The sequence below is a fragment of the Arachis hypogaea genome, chromosome 20 (genome assembly GCF_003086295.3).
Source record: "Arachis hypogaea cultivar Tifrunner chromosome 20, arahy.Tifrunner.gnm2.J5K5, whole genome shotgun sequence".
Lineage (NCBI taxonomy): Eukaryota > Viridiplantae > Streptophyta > Magnoliopsida > Fabales > Fabaceae > Arachis > Arachis hypogaea.
The window spans coordinates 29,173,177-29,192,566 of record NC_092055.1 but is presented as its reverse complement, the minus strand read 5'-3'; the positions used below and the strand labels follow the sequence as shown (position 1 = coordinate 29,192,566).

General features: G+C 31.1%; 1 protein-coding gene across 13 annotated transcripts; it reads left to right on the top strand.

The window, feature by feature from the left end:
• Window positions 1-10,724: 10,724 nt before the first annotated feature.
• Window positions 10,725-15,729, top strand: LOC140182583 (uncharacterized). Of its 13 annotated transcripts, none has more exons than XM_072229688.1 (7): window positions 10,963-11,101; window positions 11,793-11,863; window positions 11,942-12,013; window positions 12,999-13,094; window positions 13,378-13,451; window positions 15,120-15,188; window positions 15,510-15,729. In XM_072229688.1, exons 5-7 carry the CDS (start codon window positions 13,389-13,391, stop codon window positions 15,675-15,677), a joined length of 300 nt encoding a protein of 99 aa, XP_072085789.1. In that variant the 5' UTR covers window positions 10,963-11,101; window positions 11,793-11,863; window positions 11,942-12,013; window positions 12,999-13,094; window positions 13,378-13,388; the 3' UTR covers window positions 15,678-15,729. The 13 variants fall into 13 exon arrangements, with proteins under 13 accessions (XP_072085786.1, XP_072085782.1, XP_072085788.1 ...); XM_072229683.1 differs by lacking the exon at window positions 12,999-13,094 and adding an exon at window positions 12,839-12,961; XM_072229680.1 differs by lacking the exons at window positions 11,793-11,863; window positions 12,999-13,094 and adding an exon at window positions 12,839-12,961 and having other exon boundaries at window positions 10,741-11,101.
• The last annotated feature ends 3,661 nt before the right edge of the window (window positions 15,730-19,390 follow it).

Here is a 19,390-nt window from a genome sequence, read left to right as displayed (position 1 = left end):
TAATAGGCTTAGGCAAGCCTAACTAGCCTATTAGGCTATTTTGAGAGCTCGGACCTGGTCTATTAACAGAATTAGGCTTTTAAATCAGCCTAGGTCTTGAACTATTTTATAATAGGCCAGGCCGAATATAGGCTGCTGGCAAGCCACCTAACCTGTTTTCATCCTATGTATAAGAGCTAAAAAATTTTCATCACTATAGACATTATATTTAGTCACTCTATAACACACTCACGTCCAAGTTGTTTTTATATACCAATATCTCTTCATAATTCATTGCTCCATCATCAAACGAACTACTTGTTTCTTCATAATTTGCTACAGGTAGCCATGAATTATTCATCTCCAGGTAAATCAGTGTAGCCTCTAGCAAATCTCCAACCATAATGTCACCCTAATTCGCTGTAACTACCAGCAAATTATGTTGACTTTCTTACCCTTCTAATATGTTTTAAGATATAATTAAAATAAAAATTAGAATTTATGTATAAAAAAGAAACAAAAAATAAAAAATATATGATACTTATGTTGGCCAACAGAAGTCATAGTTGGTTGCAAAAGGGCGACATTATGGTCAAGGGAAGTGGAGCAAAAGTAGTTGTTATTATCAAGATTCTGGAAATCAGACCGGATTGGCCAATTGAACTAGTCTGACCGAGAACCACCGCATGGTTTAGTTTGATGGTTAAAGCCGTCACTTTAAAAACCGTCTCAAAACCGTTGAACCAGCCAAGAATTGACTGGTCAGACCAAATCGGGACCCAGCCTGTTTCCAAAAAATAAAAGGAAGTCTCCTTCTCTATCTTTCGTTCACCTACGCATCTGCTTCCCTCTCTAAAAAAAAACCTAGTCTCCAATGTTGCTCTCTTCTTCAAGCTATGTCATAGCCGCCGTCGCGATCCACACTGCGGCCGTCCACACTGCTCTCATGGTCGTCGAAACGCATCTGTTTGCCACACTTTCCCGTCAGTTTTGAGCTTTTGCCACTGTACTCCTTTTTTGTCGTCTGGTCGAGCTTGCCTCAAGCTCTCGTTTCTACTTCAACCCGGTGTTATCGCCACACTTTGGCCTCTATTTTGGCCGAGCTTCCGCCGCGATATCATTGTGCTTCTGCCGTTGTTCAGGCTTTTTAAACCCTGAAATCACTTAACACACATATCAAGGCATCGAATGGTAATAAGAGAGGATTAATAATTAGCAATTTTAAGGCCAAAGAATCATGTTTTCAATCAAAGCACAGAATTAGGAAGGAAAATGTAAAACATGCAATTTATATGCATAAGTGTGAGAATAATAGATAAAATCCACTATATTTAGCATAAAATATACCACGAAATAGTGATGCATCACTTTCCATCGCGTGTTCAAGGCGTCGAGCTCCAGCATCATCCGTTCGAGTTTTAGAACGTGTGAAGTTATTTCTTTTCCTTGGTCATGTTGTTTTTTGTATTTGGATTGCTGCTAGTTCTTTCCTACCATGGTTATTGGGTTTTAATTGTTTTAAGTGTTGTGGTGTTGATTATTGTTATTGTTAATTTGGTAATTTATAAAATTATTGTTGAGGTGTTGTTCTTTGACTCTGTTATTCTTAGGTTGCCGTATTTTTGTCCAATTATTAATTTTGAATAATTATTTTGATCTTAGTTCATGTTTTTGATCTTGTTAATTTAGTAATTTGATAAATTGTTATTGAAGTGTTGTTCTTTGACTCTGATTATTATGTTATAGTATTTTATCTAATTATTAATTTGAATAATTATTCTTATTTGAGCTTATATTTTTTATCTTGTTAATTTATATTTCTTGTGGTGCTATTTTTGATATTGTAATTGTTAATTTATATAATTGTTGTGATTTGCTATTCATTATTTTTGTCATTGGATTGCTATTAACTAAACTTTATTGGTAGATAGATGATTCAACGAAATAAATCTGCAGCAAGTTTTTATAGATTTTGATGATTGATGACAAATTTTAATGTTGCCATTTTATGTTTGGTTGTTTCTATTGTTATTTGATTTTTGAGTTTGTCTTTGGACGAAATTATAACATTGTGATTGATATAGTATTTTTAATTTAGATGATATTTTAAAATTTTATATTAAACTATAATAATATTTTAGTGTGTTTATTTCTATTTTATTTATTATTTTATTATAAAATAGTTATTTTAATTGATCTACGGATAAATCAGTTAAATCAATAAACCAATAAATCAATAACTAAAGGGGTTTGATAGTCACCAAAAAAAAAAGGGGTTTGATGACCTGTTTGATTAGAATTTAGTTTCTTATTGTCTGGTTAGCGTTTGGAAGGTAGAGTGATAGTAGCTATGACTTTGGAGAAAGAATGCGAAGAAAGAGTAAAGTGAATGGGTGGTGAGTGTATGTGTTGGGGGGTGACGAAATAATGGGGGGAAGGAAAGAGTGACACACGAAGTCAAGGTCGAGTGGCGGCAAGAAAAAGTATTGTGCCACGATTGGAATAAATTGAGGAACGACAAGTGGGGTTGCGGTGATGAACATAAAACGATAAGTAGTAAGCAAAATAAAGGCAACCAAATAAGGAGGGAGGACCAACAATGGCGTTTGGGGTAAAGGAATAAGGATGGATGAAGAGTTTGACATTTCTGACTTAAAAGGGGTTGAATCAATTTAAATTAAGTTTTTAAGTTAGGCGAATACTGATGTGTAGATGTTAAATTTTTTTTTACATGTATAAATAAGCAGATGTCGAGGTTTTAGAGTGTTGTGGCATGTGAAGTGCTACAATGACTGATGTACTTCGAAAGTCACACTCACACATTCATTTTTTTTACAGTAATAAGATCTATACATTCTTAAAATTTTGTTTTTTTGGTTCCATATTTAATTTTAGTTATTGTTAATCTATCTGCTAACGAAAATTAATCACTAAGATTAGTAAAAAAAAATTAAATGTTTCTAAATTTTATTTATGTTTTTATTGCCGTTATTTTTTATTTCTTTAATAATTAATTAATAAAAGCATTCTTCTAAACAAATTCACTTGGTAAAGGCGCAAATATTTTTTTAAAATAAATAATGAAATTACTCTTAAAAGTTTTATAATTTCTAACAAAAATAACTAATTAAACATTTTAATGTACATGTATTTATACTGAAAAAAATAATTAAAATTATGTCTAGAAATTATCTACTAAACCACTTTATACTATTTTGATATGGATAATAATATTACATAAAAAGATAATAAATAATATACAAATATATTATATTAACTAATTAAAAAAAACTATTTAATACTTTATATATTATCTCAATTAATTTTTAATAAAAATTAAAAAATACTAATAACTTCGTTCATATTTGACAAGTTAAATAAACTTGTCTTTGAGTAATTATTATTATTATTATTATTATTATTATTATTATTATTACAATAGCCAAAAAATTAATATTAATATGGACATATTAAACTGATACTTAAAGAAAGAATAAAATTAGATTCACTGTATGATAATAAATCACAACATTAAAAAAAGACACATGACATCTTTTCATAATCATCTAATTAAAGTATGTTAAATTACTCAAAAAAATTTATTATTAAATAACTAACACTAAGCATCTACATGTCTTGACTTGCTACGGTAACTATTTTCTACAAAACAAATTCTTGAATTTGTGTGAGTCTCAGTGTTACAAAAAGTATTGTCTTTAATTTTTATATATGGTAGCAAATTGAATTATAAGTTTGATATCTATTATTTATACATGTAGAAAAAATTTAATATCTACGCATTAGCATTTGCCTTCAAGTTATCATCGAATTATCTATTATATCTATTATTTATTATATATTATTAATTTTACAGATAAAATATACTACATATTATTTTTTTATTATAATTAAAATTAAATTTTTTTTTCAAAATTAAAGAGTTTTCTCCTTTTTCTTCTTTTTTCTATTTCTCATTCTTTCACTCACTCTAGTTCTCTTATATATTATTATCTTGACTAATTATAAATTTGACAATCAAAATGTATAATATGACATTCTTTAATTACAATTAAAATTAAATTAAAATATTAAAATTAAAATTAAAATATAGATATATTATATTACTAATTTAACAACCAAAATATGTCACATAATACGCTGTTATTAAAATTTTGATAAAATATTTCTCTACAAAATTAATAAACTCTTTTCTTCCATCCTTTGATCTTATCTACCTCTCTCTCCTTCTCTGTTTTTCTCTATCTTTCCTATTTTATATATAACTTATAATTTATATTTGATATTATTAATTTAACAAAACAAAATATCACGAGATATTCTTTATCATAATTAAAATAAAATCTTTTTTCTAAAATTAACAACCTCCTTTCTCATTCTTCTTTTTTATCTTTCTCTTTTCGATTTTGCTAAGTAGACAATGACTTTTGTGAACAATATGAATAATGAACTCTAAAATTGGCCCAATTAAAGTGAAAACACACTACATCCCTAATTTTTTCCAAAATCCTAATTTTAACCATCCTAATCATCCATCCCCCCCCCCTTTGACCTAGTAGTAAGCACATTTTTCCTACCCCCAATTTGAAGGAGCAGCCACGGAAAAGAGCCCCACTGCCGGCGCTGCAGTACCAACACCCACCAAGCCTGCTGCAACCTGAACAACCGTCAGAACCCAACAGCTTCTCCCTGCTAGATTGCATTCTTCCTTTCTCTCCGCTGCTGTCGTCGTGTACGAGCTCTTCGTTGCCGTTGCCTAGCTGCCGAACAGTCGCACCCTCGCGTCGTCCTCTGTCGCCCCGTACTCATCGCTGAACGCCGTGCCTTCTTTGCGTCACCTGTGGTCTGCCGTGAACAACCCCAACGCCACCGTTCTATGTGCCTGATCGCTACTCACAAAGGTCAGTACAAGGCTAGCTATTTTTTTACTGATTAGATGTTCATAAAAGTCTTTAGGTGACGGTTGTTTCGAACGGTTGTGCTGCTTATGCGCATCACTGAATCTGTTTGAGTTCCAGGAGTGATGTTGAAGAAAATGACCGGCTGTTGTTGCTGAATTCCCTATTTTTGTCCTCTTGATTTTTTATGCTTGACTGAATTCAGGTTTATTCTATCCCGGTTTTTAGTTAGTCAGCAATTGGTTTTGACTCACACGTTTTTTAAATTTGTTGCCATATGAATTTTTTATTCATTGTAAGACGGATGGTTATTTAACCAGGTGCATGGATGGTTGGATTAAATTCAAGATTTCGAAATTTGTTTGAGTTTAGTGACCAATTTTTTTCTTGTATTAATACATGTATTTGTGTATTACATGTGATTTACTATGTAATTTACCCGTTAGGTATGTTCAATTTTTTAAAACTCTGTGAGACAAAGATGTGAAGGCCTTTTGTGGTGGTTTAAGTGGTTTCATATTTATTAGCTTCAGAATAATGTGCAAGCCAAATTATAATGCGACAAAACCTATCTGTATATGGTTCTGGAATTGTGTTGGGTTTCTCTGTTAGTTTGTTAATCACAGTTGAAAGTGTAATATGCTACTTCTCCACACGATTACTTGGTTATTTTGTTACCTTTTGACCTTGGATGTTCGATTTTTACTGCTTACTATGCCGGATGATTATTATACCAGGTTTTTTGTTGTTTGCTTGGTTAATCACCTTGCTCACTACTGTTATTGTATTCCTGTACTTTTCTATTTTTTTATTCAATGTAACATGGATGGTTATATCACCCGGTGCATGGATGGTTGGATTAAAGTCAAGACTTCAAAATCTATTTGAGTTTAGTGACCAATTTTTAGCTTGTATTAGTTTATGTATTTCTGTGTTACATGTGATTTACTAAACAATTTACCCGTTTGGTATGTTTGGTTTTTTAAAACTTTGTGAAACAAAGATGTGAAGGCTTTTTGTGATGGTTTAAATGGTTACACATTTATTAGCTTAACAATAATGTGGAAGCCAAATTATAATGTGGACAAAACCTATCTGTATATGGTTCTGGAATTGGGTTGGGTTTTGTTTGTTTGTTTTTGTAATCACAATTGAAAGTGTATTATGCTACGTCTCCACATCTTTACTTTGTTAGTATGGTACCTTTTGAATGTGGATGTCAATTTTGACTGCTTACTAAGCCGGATGATTATTTTACCAGGTGTTTAGTTGTTCGCATGGTTGATCACATTGTTCAGTAATGTTATTGTCTACCTATACTTTTTCAGTTTTTATTCGCTGTAAGATGAATGGTTATATCACCAAGTGCATGGACGGTTGGATTAAATTTAAGACTTCGAAATTTCTTTAAGTTCAGTGACCAATTTTTTGCTTGTATTAGTTTATATATTTGTGTGTTACATGTGATTTACTTTGCAGTTTACCCATTAGGTATGTTCAGTTTTTTAAAACTCTGTGAGATAAAGATGTGAAGGCCTTTGTGGTGGTTTAACTTGTTATGTATTTATTCGCTTAAGAATATTGTGGAAGCCAAATTATAATGTCGACAAAACCTTTTGACTGTGGATGTTCGATTTTGATTGTTTATTAAGCCGGATGATTGTTTTACCCGATGTTTGGTTGTTTGCCTGGTTGATCGAGTGGTTGATTGTGTGATTGATTTACTTTTTTTGTTTAGGATTCACCATTGGTTTAATTAACACTGCACAACATTAGTTGCTCTGGTTATGTGAAAAAGCATCCATAATTATTGATTTTAAATTTTAATGTCATGCTGCTCTTTGTGTCGTGCTCTTGGGGTCGTTAGCTAGTTGTATAATTCTAGTTATATGACAATCTGTAGTATGTGGGAAGACTAATAATTTATTGGTTCTTAACAGGCTAGAACATGTTCCGAGTTTTATTTGCTGAACAACAACCAGATGGGTAAAAATGTAATGTATGTTTTGTTGTTCATCCATCTTAATTCTAGTTGCTTCTAACATGTATTCTATTTGTTAATAGAAATTAGTCGAGACGCGTTGTTCTCCATGCTATATAACAGGATTATCACCCACCTGAAAAAAATTAATGCCAATGCGGAGCTAGCAGAGATTGACGATATTGGGTTTGGATTCGTGAAGAGGTTTCCACAGTGGACAGTGAAGCAGAGGATAATTGTACAACTAGCGAAGAAATACGATGTGGATACAAACACACTTATAGTGGATGTTGGCAACATCTGTATTAATGCTGAGTTGATAGGGAGGGCGTTAGGGATACCCTCCGGTGGTAAGTTGTTGTTGTTCCCTTTTCAGGGTTTGTTGTATATGGTTCGGTTGGTTTCTTTTTACCTTTCCTAGCAATTATTGTACATACTTGGATGTCTCCACAATGTAGGTGTTGACTTTCCCCAACTAAATAAGAAGAATGCTGCCCATGTGGCAATCAAAGCACAATTTCAAAAAAAAAAACCACCCAATTGCGTGACTTCGTATATGGCTGCCCCATGGACACAGAGGTAAAACGGATGAATTTTAGATGTCACTTCATATTGGTGGTCCTAAAGATGTTCCTATGCCCAACAAGTCAACAGACCATATCTTCGTGGCACATACCTCCGTTCTGGATGTCTCGGACCCCATCAAATTCAATTAGGCATATAGGACATTCAAGTGGTTGGGGCTAGCGGTAGGAAAATACAAAACTAAGAAGCATGAAACTTGTGGTGGCTGCATGTTCGCCCTGATGGTAAGATTAATTATTAAACTGCTTGTATATCCTACTTGCGTTTATGTTGCACCACTTAACCTTTCAACCTTTCCCTCCAGCTGTTGTACTTTCAGTGACTAAAGCATGATCCGCTAGATCATTGTCAAGTACCAAAGCTATGGGTTACTGCATGAACTGCTACAGAACTTGAAAAGAAGGCAATTAATGTCCTTGCTGAGGTACTAACCCAGACAATTTATTCTTTGTTCTATACTAATCCACTTAATCGAGGAGTGATTTCCTAAAACAGGAAGAATTTTCCCCCTGTAGAATTTGGATGATTACTTTCTAACCCAATTGACCTTTACCTATTAGGGTTGCATTGGAGATAAGGCAAAAGTGGGTGAGGAACCCAAACTTGGAACAAAGACGAAGGGCGTACACTCCCTATCTAGAGAACAAAGCCGAAAGAGGGAATGCAAGACTACAGTGGCGCACAAGGTAATACGTCTGCTGGAATTTAAAGTACTTACAACATGCAAGCTATAGGTGGTTAGATTAGATGCTAATTTTAAGTGTTTATTTGTAATTGCAAAACTGGATGCATGCTCCTATATCCTTCGAACTTTTTGTACGGTTAACATTAGTGTAACTGTATGTCAAAAATGGTAAGGTTATTGTATGAATTTGTGGATGCATCTACCCAGGAATGCAAGGAGGGAGCCTTTAAAAGCCGGCCCACAAAGACATCAGAACAACCACCCTCGAGTCTAGTTGAAACAAAACTACCAGAAAGTCGTACAACGGCACAAGAGGTGAGTGCATCTTGTTATGAATATAGGTTGACTTTCTTGCATAGTTACTCGAATTCCCTATCAATTTTGTTGGGGTTAGATTCTGTATATTTTTTGTGTCATTTCATTTGTATCGGATGTTCATATTTCATTGTATGTGGATGGTTACTGACATAGTGATGTAGAGGTTCATCTTGGAACTAAAGGGGCCTTTTTTTATTGAATTTCTTCATCTTGTCCTTCTTGTGTGTGAAATTTGTAATGTAACATGTTCATTTCCTTCTATTCACCTGTTCAACATTTACAACCCAAGAAACTAGGAAAGGCAGGCAGAAAAAGTTACCCGTCGTCAGAGGCAGATCCTGCATAGGCAGGACAACAGCACCTGCAGAGTAAGCTGCCCAAAGTGCAAGGAGACACTTGTAGTTGCTCCCAATTCTAACGTTGAAGATAATGAGCCACTTGCCAAAAGAAGGCCCCGCCTGTTTCAAAACAACTAGAACCCACATGGTGAGAGCCCAAGGGATGACGAGGTCAGTGTTGAACAGCTAAATAAGAATGTAAACCCGTCGGAGGCACAGGAAATAGATCCAGTTACACCATCAACAACACTTATTCAACTTACTGGATACGATTTTGACAGCAAGTTCTATGTGTTAAAATCTGTTGTATATATCAATTAGCCATATTTTGTGTTTCGTGTGATTTAAGGCCTTATACTCGTTGTGTTAGCTAACTACAGTTGCATTCGATGCAGAGACTTTGATGTGAATTTCGTGCAATGTCCAGAAGTTGAGGAAATATTGGTAAATATTGAACAATGTCAGTACACAAGGCCAATAAACATGGAATCCCTCTAGACCGTGATGCCGATGAAGTCACGTTGTCTCACACCGAGCCCGGGAAAGCCTAGCTTTTCTCTTGGATTGACATAGCTTGAGAAGTCACCGACCATGCCCCTTATCGCATCAGTACATCCGATGCTTAAGAATGTCAAGTTAGGAGGGCATAAGGAGAAAAAAGTCCGAGGTTGGATTCTGAACTTGTCCCTCGATAAAGAGGCATCATTGGCAACCTATGAAGAAGGTAGGCCACATCTACAGCTGTTGAGGAAGGATCTATGGACATTGAAAGATCGTGGTTGGGTTAACAGCAACGTAAGTAATTAAACTCTATGTTGTAGTTACAGTCACTGTGTTATTCGCATATTTGATATCGTGCTTCCAAAATTTACCACGCAGATCGTGCAATGGATGTGCTACACATTCAACGATTCACGGGCTATAAGATTCAAATGTGATTTCTACTACGTGTGTCTGGGAATATTGGTATAAATTCCATATTTTTTTTGGTAATCTTACAGTACCTGTTGCCTTACTGACAGCTTCTTTCATAACAGGAAACAGTGACACGGCAGCATAACCTGGATTCCTTCGATAACGGGCCAGTTCTGGTGTATGTGGGGTTGGGTCCAAGTTTCGGAGAGGATACCAGGTTTTTCAACAAAATCGACGCAGCCAAGAGAAAATGGGTGAGACATTAGTCTATTTTATGTATGGCATGTTATATCATATTTAGATAAGAACATATTTGTTCGGGTTAATTGTTCTGCCTAGTTTGCAAAGTTTGTGTTGAATATGTTAGACTTTGCCAGATGTGTTTTCTTCATGGACTTATTGAATCGTACTTATTAATTTTGGGGAGGGGTGTGGATGTTCAATTCACCATGAATGGGGATGATTGTTTCAGTTGAGAAGGGTATGTTCATTTTATCCATACAATGACAATTTCATTGATTGATCTTACATGCAACAGACCGGTAGATTTATGTTGTAGTTTGAAGTGGTTGTCAAATATCTTGATTTCAGTTAGGTCCTAGCAACAACAATGGGGGTTAACTGATTCAGATACGGTACATTAGGATGCATGTTATACGATGCGGTTAATAGTTGAACATGTTGTACTTTTTGAATTTTTATTGCAGTGGTTTATTCCAATGTGTTTGGGAGGACATTAGGCCGTATGCGTTTAAGGTGGCAAGGAAAAAGTGTTGGTAATTGATAGTCTGCATGCTGAGATACCCGATGATCAACAGAGTAAACTAGTTGTATATGCGGTAAGCTAAGACATCTCTTAAATCCCATGAACATCGCTTATATATACACCAATAACAAAAAAAAAAAAAAAAACGAAAGAACGCTGGCTATTTTATAGGGACGACTAATTGAAGACATGGCTAAAGTGGTCATCCCCATATATGACCGCAGTACAAATGACCCGAATTGTGCATATGCTAAAATGTCTAAGCAATCAAACGGGTAAGTAGAACCGAGCAACACACCCAACAATGTATCCATAACGCAGTTGATGTAACATTGGTACACTATAAAATTTGAAAGAGTATTTTGATGAAGATTTTAAAAAATCTCTACACTACATTTTATTTATAGCAATTTAAAAAACTCCATTAATTAAAATTCAAAATTTTAGAACAAAAACTCATTTTCTCTTTTTCCCCGAATGAGAGGCGCTAAGTTAGCGCTGAGAGAGACCATGAAACCTAAGTTTTCTACCCCCATTTCAGCCACCGTTCCGCCGCCATTTCCGCCGCCGCCGCCGCCGTTATCACTGTCGTGTCCGTTGCAGTAGAGAGCTTCTCTGGTATACTTTAATTCCTTCTTTTTCTCTCGTTTTCTGCATTCCTGCTTTGCTTTCTCTCTTGTTTTCGCTTCGAAATTCTGGTTGTTGACTTGTTTCTAAGAGATCTTACTGCACTTTTCATGCATTTGTTTTCTGTCATGAATTGTTTCGAATTCGCTTGTGATTTGTGATTTTGCTTATCTCTGCTTTCAAAGCCACTAGGCAAAGATGGAAACTAGGGTTTGTAGCTGTAGTTCTCATCATTTGAAGATAATTCACTATGAAGTTCCTTAAGTGTCCTTCCTTGGATCGGTAATTGTAGTTTCAAACGAATTTGAGTTGAATTATGGGATTTTATAACATAATTTTAGTATACTGTAAGAGTATCGTGAAATTTGTCCAGGCTTAATGATTTCTTTGGTGATTTGAATTTGGAAGAACGTACTATCAGAGGATTCCTTGAAACTTATACTTGTAAGGACTAATTAGTGACTTTTAAGTTTCAACAGAATTGATTTTGGATTTGGATTTGCTCACTGGATTTGGATTAACTAGCAATTCTTTGTGGATGCAGAGATAAAGTTCTGTTATTTTAATTTATTTTTTGGGCTAGGTTCAGTTTCAACTTAAAATCCAGTGGTTAAAATATATGTTAGATAATGGCATTTTGATTCATATTTTGGTTATAACTAATGGGAATTTTAAATACAAGGATTTATCAAGCAACTCAATAAAGGGTCTAATACCTTCTTCTATTGGATAACTCACACATTTGCAACTTTTGTAAGTTCATTTTGCACTGCATAATGATATTGATAACCATAACATTCAACATAGTAAGCTTGATCCTGATTTTCTTAGGAACTTGTTGACGAATTTCTTTTTTGGTAAAATCCCTAACGAGGGAGTACTAGGAGCCTTTGGGAAAAACGTGTAAGTACTTCACACAGCAAAAACAAATTCCTGTCATATTATCTGCTATTTTAAGGTGCAGCTATGCTATATTGTATCTACAAAGTATGAATATTGTTTTGTTGGAATATTGCTTAATGCAAATATTTCTTCCCGTCTGAATCTTAAGCATCACATATTTACACATGATTACTGACTGTATCAAATAAAGGAGATAATCTGTCCTAATTGATTTTAACAATATCTGCTAGGTCACAGCAGAAGTAGCATCTATATCTATGTTGAAATTATTTGTTTATTTTTTATCCTATATGAATTCAGTTGTACACAATATATTTATATGAAAGAAGCCGCAAAGTTTGATTGTAAGAAAAACATTCTATTGCAAAATAAGAAGATAATTCAAGTTAGGAAAAAATAATGAAAAGCAAAATTAAAAGATTGGAATCCCCCTACAGGTTTCACATATGATTCTATTAGTTCCAATTGCTTGGAAGATAATTCAATAGGCGTTTTCTTCTTGCTCTTGATTATAATCTTTCGCACTCAATTTGGCTATATATTTTCTTCGAGTATAGTTGTGATTAGAGAGGTTAATAAGTTGTCACTCCTCTTAGCCTTCACAATTCTACTCAATAGTATCCAACCTGTTTTGTCAGGTAATCTACAATCTTTAAATTTTATCACATATATTAACTAAAACATATATAGAATTTATACAAAGAGATAGGTTGACCTTACAAGTCACTAGTGTGTGTATAGACCAACTTGATAATTGATATACATAACAATAGTAACACATACACATATTTTCCTAAACTAAATTATATATGCATGGTTCAATAGGGGTTGCCATAGGATCAGGATGGCAAAAATATGTGGCATACAAAAACTTGAGTTGCTACTATCTATTTGGGATATATACGGCTTGGGTTTTTGTTGGGTTTCGTCTTTGATCTTGGAGTTGAGGTACGTTTTATATATTCTAACTTATTCTTTTCTACAGCATTATTACAATTTCAGATGGAATCAAATCATAAACAAAAATTAGTCTAGTGATATTAGTGTTTCCATTGAGGGCGTTACTTTCCATCTTCATAAGGTATACTATGAATGGCTTCTTTTAATAATTATTATTTCTTCTACTACTTTGTGCTTTGAGCTCCAGTATGAGGTGTTCAATCTGCTACTTTTATGCAATTAATTGCTTAGATGATATTGGTTTAGAGTTTTATTTTGATAAATGAGAGTTAGCACTCCTCTGTAATTAAAAGTATAATAAAATTCATTGATAGAGGTGTTCAATCTGCTACTTTTATTTGTTAATGTACTTTTCACTATGTTAATGGTTTGTATTCAATGCAAAAAATCTCCATTATTAATAGATGATTCAAGCATGGCACATGCTGAAGTAACCAAATGGGATCCAATATCTTGCAGTCTTCCACTTGATGATAAGGTAATAAATTTTTATTTTAAGTTTAAATTTTTGTAGATTCTTTCATAGTTGAATCAACTTCAAGAGTTTGCCTATGAAAATATATAAGGAACTAATATTTATATCAGTTAATAATTGAATCTCTATCTCTACTTCATCCATTACTGCCACTGAGGTGCAGAATTGTTGCTAATCCTACATTAAAACCCCAGAATTATTTCACTATCCTTACCCTGATTAATCACTTTAAGTCTTTACAATGCTCATAAAATAGTTATAAAGATACCTTATCGCAGGTTAGTGGTGTTATGGAAAATATTCTGGTCTAGGGATCTAGCAACAAATTTGACTTTTTGAGAATGCATCATCCGTTCCTTTTTCTTTTTCTTTCATTTTTTTTTTCTTAGCATCAAATTAATATTTTCATTTCATCTTTTACCATAATAACTAGTAATGTTGAGGGCTGAGTAAGTTTGCATGATTTATGTTCCTCATTGCATCACAGTATAAGTTTGAAGTTTCCTTGAATTCTTATAGTTAATATTAGCAAACTAAAATTTATAATACTATTTCTTCATCATTATGTGTTGGTTCCATAGTCCAATTTTTTTTATGAATAATGAACCCTGGCAACTCCATACTCCAATCGTTGTTAATTATATAATGAAATATGAATAATTGAAATCTCTAAAATGGTATACAAATTAAACAAAAGTACAATCACTGTTTCTATCACGTCACATTAAGTCAAATGATGTAATGCATATATGAGACCTCACCAATAATCTGTCTATGATAGCCTTTGCTTGTGTATCTACTTTCTTCCTTTAAGTCTTTAACAATCTCATCTTTGTGTATCTACTTTCTTCCCCTTTATTGTCAAGATTATATGTGTTTATATATTATTGCCTTTAATTTAGTATTGCTTGATTTGAAATGGTGCAGGTATGAGTTTTAAGGTTCACTATATGCATTCTCTGTTTCAGTTCATGAATATAAAATATTCTCTAAAAATTTTTTGAGATTGCATTCATATTTTCATTTTGAGACTTTTATGTAATTAGATGATATTAAAATATTAAAGTTATTATTTTATTTTACTTTTTAAAGAAAATCAGTAATAGTTATGTAGAACAATATCATATAGAATTATGTTTGGAACTATTGACATTGAGAATTTTTTTTTTTTATATATAGAATTATGTCTTATATTGAGGAATTGTGTTATAAGAGATTTAGTTTTTAAATTTTGATATTAAAAAATAAAATTTTAATTTAAGAATATGTAAATGAGATGGGATTAATGAATGATTTAAAATTAAAAATAAATACATAATTATATGATTTGTGGAGGTTTGAAAATCTCACAAAACAGTTAATTTTTGTTAATTAAAAAATCAATTTGTGGGGTTTTAAACTATTACAAAAGTGATTTAAAACTGCCACAAAAGTCCAAATATAAAACCTCCACTAAACACACAAAACTTCCACTAAATAGATTGTGGAGGTTTTTAAAAACCTCCACAAAAGACTTCGTGGCATCTTAAATTTTGGGGGTTTTAAAAATCCTCACAAACCATTTGATTAGGGTTATAAATCTCCACAAATAAGAAAAAAAAAATGTCACAAATAAACAAAAATCTTATAGTGGTATCATCCTGATAGCATCATTCTTACTTAATTATGTAGTTGGAATTGTGGCATCTATGCCACATGGAGACATGGACTGAAGATTGTAACCTAGATGAATGGGACGATGTAAGTTTATCGATCTTTTTTGTTCTAATTTGTTATCTGCGTTTCATGTTACTTATGGGTTCAAGGAAATGAATGTTCATTTCATCTTCTTTTAAACTTGATCTATGATCTATTATCCTTCAATTAACTACTATGTTGACAGATCAGACCCCCATAAAAAGGTTCACAGGACCACGGTTTCACTAAGAGCCAATATAACAATGCAAGTTTCTAAATGACTATCATCATGGTTTGAAAAAGTTGCACTAATAATAACCATCTAATTCATATGAAAATAAACACCCGTACTAATGCATCAACCTACATTGCTTACTTTGTTAGATTGTTCACCCTCTACGTTGGGCTGTCGGGGAACTGCACGGTGTGCGGGTTTGTGGGCTTTGCAAAGGACAACTTATACGCGAACGGGTGCCTGCTTGGATGTGGCGTAGAGTAATGCAATTCACCAATGCAGAACCTGCAATTAGAGATGATGAAACGTGTAACTGAACAATGTGTAAACTCTGATTTTTTTAACCAGCAATTCGTTGGGTTTCTCTTTCTTTTTCTCCCATTCTCTATCTCTCTACTTTTTTATTCTACAAAAAATAAAATTAATAAAATAATATAATTTAAATAAATTATAAAATTATAAAAATTACATTAAATTTATAATTAAAAAATAATCATGTAATATTTTCACAGAAAAAATATATTATTATTATTATTTAGCTTTTTTATTTAATTTTAAATTTTCAATCGTTTATTTTTTTAATTTATATTTTCATCTCTCTTTCTTTAAAATTTTATTACATATAATTTGAAAAAAATATTAATATTGTAATTAATAATTAGAATCAAGATTTAATTTTTTTAAAAAAATAAATTAATTTTATAATTATCAATATAAATTTTTTATATTGATATATATATATAGTGAGAGAGAGAGAGAGAGAGTATTATTAAATAATAAGTATAAAAATTAATTATTTTTATTTGCATAATTCACTTAACATCTAATTAAATGTAAAAGTGTACACATTAAATTCTTTTAAATTTTGGATAATAACTGTTAAAATTAAACTCTTTCATATAAAAATAATAAATAAAAAATTTATTTTTTGACTTTTTTATTTACAAAAATTCTAATTTTTTTTAGTCAATAAAAACTTATGTCTCTTACGATCTTTTATAAAAATAATTTAATTTTATAAATTTTTTTGTCATAATTTATAATATCAAAATAAAACTAACGTAATTTTAAAAAATTTATATTTGTATAATATTATTACGAACAAAAATATTAGTTTAACGCATCTATCGTAAAGCACTAGCCAGCAAAATCCAATAATAAAAGATAAGACATTTAAAAATTATTTATTTTGAATCAGAATTAGAATGGATGTTAGCGTTATTCGATTTCAAGATTCTATACATGGTAAAAAATTTTTAAAAAAAATCATACTAACGTAATTTCATTCGACTTTCCCATGGTAATTCTGATGGTAAGTAGAAAAAAATTCAAGGATAATATTTGATAATATTGACTGAATTTCAGATAATTTATTATAAATCTCTCTAATTATATATCATAAACATTAAAAATCAACCATAAATAATATAAAATATATATTTTATGTAAAATACGTATCTCTTCTTCTAATTATATATAAATCGGTTTAATTATAAGGGTTAATTTTATTTTATTATAAATATAAATTTAATTCGATTATATTATTTATAGAATTTAATTATAAATATAATCATCTCTGTATTTTTTTAATATTATTATGGAACAACTACGAATTTTTATACAAAAAGAGTATATAGTAATTGTATTTACAATATTCATTAATTATTATACTGTGAATACTCTTTTCAGTTCCGACAATTTTTTGAAGGATCACGAAATTTTTATAAAAAATATTTTTTTTGACGGTTATTTTTAACTCTTTGAGATTGGTCAGCTCTTCCATTAATAATCTATCTTTTAAGTTAACAGAACGTGCTTACATGATATGTTAATCAATAGATTTATCTGTTAAGTATTAATTAGAATTGACAGAATTTTTATTAGAGCCTTGTTATCTTTTAGAATAATTATCAATAATCATTTGAGGTATTTTCTCTATTTGTTATTATCTTTTTTTATATATATATTTTGGCTAAATTTATTATAGAATTGAGAAATATTTGTAATTTTTATATTTTTATTTATAAAAATTGAATAGAGGATATACATAAAAATAAAAATAATATTATTAATTATTGTTATTAATCTTATTTTTTATTAATTATTCTAAAATATTGAAATTTAAATCTTTGATGTTATATATATTGACATGATTATTTAACATAAACATTTTTATTTTTAGATAAAATATTGTGTCAACTTTTTTATTATCTATCATAAAATAAAATATATACTTCTAATAATAATAATGAATTTATGTGAATTATGATAGTTATTACTTTAAATTAAGTACACCTAAAATTTAATATAATCCTAATAATATAACATCTTAACAATTTTTTTAAACCACAATAAAAAAATAAAAAAGCATTAATATTTTTCAATTTTTCTACAATAAATTTAGTTAATTTATATAAAAAATAAAAAAACCTATATAAATAACTCCTGATAATTATTTTCAAAAGATGAGTCCCTTAACAAAAAAATCTATTCATCTTAACGGATACTTAATAAATAGATTAATTTTATGTGTCACGTAAATATATATTTCATTAACTCAAAAAAAAAAATAACAATAAAAAAAAATTAACTAGTCTCATAAAAAAAATCAGAAATTATTTACGATTTTTTTTAATTATATAATAAGTTTCAGTAATGAATAATTTTTTAAACGGTCAAAAATCTTAAACATAAAGTTAATTTTTTATTATCTTTTTACATAAAAGTGTTCTATTTATAATTTATTTAAAAGAAAATATAAAGAACCAATAAATTTAGTATACAATGTATTTAGAGAATTAAATTAAAATTAACTTTAAATAATAATTAATTAATTAATTTTTAATATTTTTAATTTAAAATTTAAAATAAATAAAAATTTGTAATAATTACGTAAACCCTAACAACAACCTTTTTTCTTATCTGATGTGACTTTTTTTTCGTCCAATCTCCTCCTCTCTTCCCAACAGGTACGGAAATACCAGCAGTTGTTGTCTAAAAACACATCTACAACAATAGTTCACATTAGATTCGAGGGGTTCACATTTGGATCTTTATCCCTAAAGCGATAATATATTCTTTTTCTTCGTCCACAGAGTTCCATTTGTTTCTTCCCATGAATGATACAAATTTCCTTTCAACCACAGCCTCTTTCCCTTTTTCCAAAATTTCTCACATATTCTATGCTTATCGCTTTTCACTTTTCACTTCCGATCCATGTCTCAGCTGTCGTCTTCATACACTATCTAATCATGATAGAAAAGGTTGAAAATTTCCATTATAAACACCAAAATTCGAATCTTCTTCTTGTAGCTAGTTTCACGTGGGGGCTGAGCAAGAAATTGTGCTAATTAAGTTAGGGTGATACTACAATGAAAATAGCAAAAATATCTTTTCATAAAGATGTTTTGGTTAAAAGTATGGTTTATTTATTTAGCCACACTTTAAACAAAAACAACATTTTTATAAATATTAATATCTAACCATACAATCCATCATCCAATGGTCAAAAAGAAATATATTCACATGAAGATAATTATAAAATCTTCATTGTAGTATCCACCATTAAGTTAATCGATTGGATATTGTGCACAACAAAAACTATTATGATGAGTTTGGAAAACTCTAAACTAATATTTGTGATGACTAAACATTATTAAAAACAATTAATTACAAAATTATTAATCTAATTTTCATTTAACATATATTGATTAAAGAAAACATAACAAAAGAAAAGTATGCTGTGGCTAAGATCTGCATCACTCTTGGTAAGATTCTGTGATGAGATCTTGGCTTCTTCATACCAAAAATGGTTGATGAAGATTCGGCCAGCAAGGAAGATCTTTGGAAGATGACTTGTCTTTGATTCTGCTCAACCACCACAGGAAGTAGCTAGAGTGGCGAAGTGATGGTAGAGGCAGAAATTGAAGCAGATGAAGTCATCATCATCATGAAGCATCAAGGGCCAGAAATCTATCTTGGAGAGGAAGCCAAGGATGGAGTGCTCAGATTGATGAAGAGTGATGACCAA

What these genes read in the sequence shown, in the direction of transcription:
- LOC140182583 (XM_072229676.1), top strand. Translation starts at nt 13,332, where the DNA reads ATGTTAATGGTTTGTATTCAATGCAAAAAATCTCCATTATTAATAGAT. An exon ending in GTCTTCCACTTGATGATAAG is followed by an intron (nt 13,452 to 15,119) that starts GTAATAAATTTT and finishes TTAATTATGTAG; the next exon opens with TTGGAATTGTGGCATCTATG. An exon ending in ACCTAGATGAATGGGACGAT is followed by an intron (nt 15,189 to 15,509) that starts GTAAGTTTATCG and finishes TTACTTTGTTAG; the next exon opens with ATTGTTCACCCTCTACGTTG.